The sequence below is a fragment of the Nicotiana tomentosiformis genome, chromosome 5, assembly GCF_000390325.3.
Source record: "Nicotiana tomentosiformis chromosome 5, ASM39032v3, whole genome shotgun sequence".
Lineage (NCBI taxonomy): Eukaryota > Viridiplantae > Streptophyta > Magnoliopsida > Solanales > Solanaceae > Nicotiana > Nicotiana tomentosiformis.
In genome coordinates this window covers 65,524,679-65,529,277 of record NC_090816.1, presented here as the reverse complement: position 1 = coordinate 65,529,277, position 4,599 = coordinate 65,524,679, and the positions used below count along the sequence as shown (strand labels likewise).

General features: G+C 41.2%; 1 protein-coding gene across 1 annotated transcript; it reads right to left on the bottom strand.

Annotated features, from left to right (window-relative positions):
- Window positions 1-355: 355 nt before the first annotated feature.
- On the bottom strand, window positions 356-928 carry LOC138892495 (uncharacterized). Its single transcript, XM_070176216.1, has one exon. It carries the CDS (start codon window positions 926-928, stop codon window positions 356-358), a length of 573 nt encoding a protein of 190 aa, XP_070032317.1.
- Between the last annotated feature and the right edge of the window lie 3,671 nt (window positions 929-4,599).

Sequence of the window (4,599 nt, the reverse complement as noted above, 5' to 3'; positions counted from 1 at the left end):
ATATGGGTAAGTCCATGTAGCATATTCCTAGGTTCATCTTTCCACACCTAGGACATGGGGGCCTCATCTACTGCTGGAATCTACCACCATGACGACCCTACTGATAGGAGCCCCTGTTGCCCAGACTGGGCCTAAAACGGCTCCACCGCTACTGCTGATTGTGCCCTGATGGCGGTGCACTAGCTGAAGACTGAGCAAAGGACTGCGATGGTCCTGACAACCCTCTCTTGAATGTTGACTTGCCACCACCAAAAGAACCACCAAAGTTGCCCGCAGACCGGGCCTTATTACTACCCTCTCGCTCCATTCTGTTCCTCAATTTGCGAGTCTCTATTGCTTGAGGGAATGCCATAATTCATCCATAGTTCATATCAGAATTCAAGGCAGCTGTAGATGCCTCATTAATTACCAAGGGACTAAGTCCCTGCACAAAGCGGCGCACTCTAGCCTCCATAGTGGGCAACATGTAAATAGCATACTTAGACAGGTACACAAATCTAATATGGTAATCCCACACACTCAAGCTACCTTTTCTCAGGTTTTCAAACTCAGTAGCACGGGCTGCCTTAGTCTCGGCAGGCAAGAAATGATCAATGAAGGCATCGGCAAACTCACCCCACCTCGTCGGATGGCTCCCTTCTTCACGAGACTCCTCCCATAGTTCAAACCAAGAATATGCCACCTCTTTCAGGATGTAGGAGGCTAATTCCACTGCCTCTGTCTCAGTAGCACGCATAACTCGGAGAGTCTTGTACATCTCATCAATGAAGTCTTGGAGATCCTTCTCTGGGTTAGTACCCGCGAACACTGGAAGATCCAACTGGAGAAACCTGTTCACCCTGGAACTAGTAGAATCCCCTGGCTGACTGGAGGAAGTGGGTGCAGCATTTGATCTCTGGGCCTGGGATGCCACTATCTGAGCCAACATCTATCTGGCTCCCCTAAGATCAACATCGAAAATACCAGAATCGGAAGCTAGAACTGGAGGTGGAACTGGTATATCAGTTGGAGGGGCCGTTGCACCCTCATTAAATGCAGGGACATGTGTGGTCTGATCAGTTGTATTAAAGTCAGGTAGTGTAGTAACTGGAGAAATATTCCCACTCCTCGGGTGTTCAGTCGCATCATCAATTATAGGGTCAACTGTCACTCCTGGGGTGACATTGGCTCTTTGGCTAGTTCTTTCCTTCTTCTTAGGTGCCATGTACTGGAAGTTAAAGTAAAGCACGAGTTAAAGGAGGAACAATCTTACCATCGTCTTTATCGCACGATCGAGAACATGAAAGAAGGGTATTATTCCTAAATGCCCATGTAGCATCCTAATTATAGATGCGGTCGATAACACACCGAAAATAAAGACTCTACTAGACACGGCTCCGAGATATCCTAGGATACTTTAAAAACTTAGGCTCTGATACCAATCTTGTCACGCCCCAAAATCGAGGAGCGCGATCGCCGCTCAACCGAGTGAACCCAGCCGAGCAAGACTATTAGATTTCTTTCTACCCAAACTCATTCATGAATAAAGAGAATATATATCTTCGTTAATCAAACAATAAAGTGATCAGGTCTGCAATACATATTTCTTACCATTAGTTAGTTCATTTTAAAATCCCATTTCCACATACATTTTTCATAATCTGAAGTGGAAATAGTAATTCAAACATGACATAACTAGTTTGACTTCCCCAACACCAATATACAACCCACACTATGTCTACGGAGCCTCTATAGATAAAAAAGAGTACAATGATAATACCGGCAACAAGGCCCCGGCTATACCTCAAACATAATACACAAAGTACAAAAGATACATGACCCCGGGATGAAGTGGGGATCACCAAGTCAGCTGGGAAGAAGGTGTACTGCTATCACTGATCAATATCTCCTGTTGTGGAACCACCTGCATCCATTTAAAGATGCAGCGCCCCCGGCCAAAGGGACGTTAGTACCGTCGAATAGCACTAGTATGTATAACTAAACACCCTCTCAATAGAACAAATAATACAAATAAGAATATCATAATATCAATGAAAGCCTTAATCAACATCAAACCTCAATTTAGGATCAAGACAGTGTTCAAATTAATTTACATATCTCACACTGGGAGATTTTTAGTATCAAGATACCATTGATCACAATACCATTATTCACAATACCAATACCACCGTACTCTCAGCACGGAGTCCGATCATGACCCAATCGGCTAGGCTATCTCATTAGAGACATCAACCACAATTACTCACAATATCAATACCACCGTCTTTCACATGGAGTCCGATCACGACCCGATCGGCTAGGCTATCCATTAGGGACATCGACCACAATTACCATTTCAATTACAATTCCCAGCACAATCACCACCATGTGTGCGACATGGTGTCCGATCACCACCCGATCGGCTAGGCTGTCTTATTCGAGACATCAACCTTTTTATATTAATAATCGCATTTCATACTTCTTTTACATCTTTTCATCTCGTTGGCACTAGGGGCGAAAATTATAAAATCATTCATGGCAAGTTGGCCGTATTTAGTATTTCATGCTCACCTTTTCACTTTCAAACATCAACATCATCATTACCAATACCAACAATTCAATTCAAGGTGTGTAGTATACATGTGAGCAATTAAGAGTCTAAGGCACATAAAGATATTTCATAAAATTTGGCATAATAGCCTTCGTTTGAACTTGACTTGAAGTCAAACATTTTTAATGCACAACCCATATTTTAACACATCCTCAATTGATAACATAACATAAATAAAGTATTTGGGATACTTGTGAACATATACCATTCAACCCAATCTTACTCGGAATAGCCAATTTTATAATGAACCACTCGGGACTTGCATAATTTACATGAATATCGTTGGATTCAATTCTAAGAGAAGAGTTTAGCCAACATACCTCAATCGAGCTTCCTTAACTCTAAAATATTCCGGAATTCCTAGCAACTTCAATCTATTGTAGAAATATAACAAATTGAACCAAAATTAGGAAGATGTTCATGGTTCTAGCTCATTTGATCATTTTATCAAACACTAGGTGTGCATTAAGGTTGCAAGGTCCTTTTATGGAGGATTACATTATCCCACAACCCAATCCTTACCATTTTTAATTCAACAATCTTCCTACACCCTCGATAAAATATGCATGTAAAATAAATAACTCTCATGCCCAAAAATTATCTTGCTAATTTTCTCTTTCTAGACAAAATTTGATATTGAGGGTTAGGGTGTAGAGTCTTACCTCTAGGATGAAGACCTGGTGAGTTTCCCTTCTTAATCTTCCAAACTTTGAGCAAGAATTGAAGAACAATTATTGAGGAACACCTTCTCACTCTAGGGCACTCTCTCTCACTCTAAAATGTCAGATTTTAGATCAAAAATAGCCCAAAACGTGTATTTAATGAAGTAGGGTCGGGTTTTAAAACCCCAAAAATGGAGCTCCGGAACAAGGTCTGCAATTGCATAATCTATATGCAGACCACATATCAGTCGCATAATTGGTGCCAGAACCGGCAAAAATTTGTCTGTGTCTACGGTCATTATGCGGCCCGCAGACCTGTTCTGCGATCGCATAATGAACCGCAAAACAGTTATGCGGTCGCATAGTCGACCGCAGAATTGCATCCAAATTGACCCTCTCTTGCCTCACTTGTGCGGCCATTATGTGGCCCGCAGAGTGATTCTGCGGTCGCATAATGGACCGCAGAAATGCATTTCGCTGCCAAAATGTTTCTTTTTCTACAATTATCAAACACATAATCCAAGTCCAGCACCATGAAACATTATTTTTCCTTTGTAAAAATTTTACGGGGCCTTACAATAAATTAACCTTGGACTGAGTAGAACCCATGAAACCTTGTCCTTGTTTATCCAAAATCAATCCCCAAATGCAGCTACAAGAAGGAGAAAGAGAAACTAGCAAGCTGTCCAGGGTTTTCGTCACTAGAATCTCACCGTATCACCCAAAATTACCTAGGGTTTGTGTGGGATTTTTCGGGAGGAGTTGCAGGTGTTCAATATGATTTTGTTGGTCTGATAAATGAGTGAACGAAATGAGTTAATAGGTCCTTAAAGTCCCCTCTTGGCCTCCCCTCTATAATCACTTTAAGAGCTTTTAATTGAGGCCTCTCCTTTTGGCGAGTAGGTGATGCACCTACTTGTCACCTACCAGTCTGCAGAGTCTCGCGAAAACACGAATTGGTAGGTATATCATCCTGTTATTGAAATTACATTGGGAGAAATGCTCAGCTACATTTGACCTAATTTTCAGCATATATATGAATGTAACTTCTGATGACCTTTGCCAACTTTTGTTTCACCACTCGCTTGACTTCAAAACATAACACAAGAATATCATAAGCCTAAAATAACTCATAACATAACCTCCTTTTAATTTTGAGCGCCCTAGTCTCTCCCCAAAAGTACATGTTATAATATTCCAAACTTGTCGACTTTTGATGAAACTTATTTTCTTCAATTCGGTTAGCTTCTAAGCATTCCAACCCTCTTGGTACTTGCAGTTCATGATCTTAAATATTTGTAACCTCCGAGTTAACATGATTTACTTACTTTATGTACTTTCAAAGAT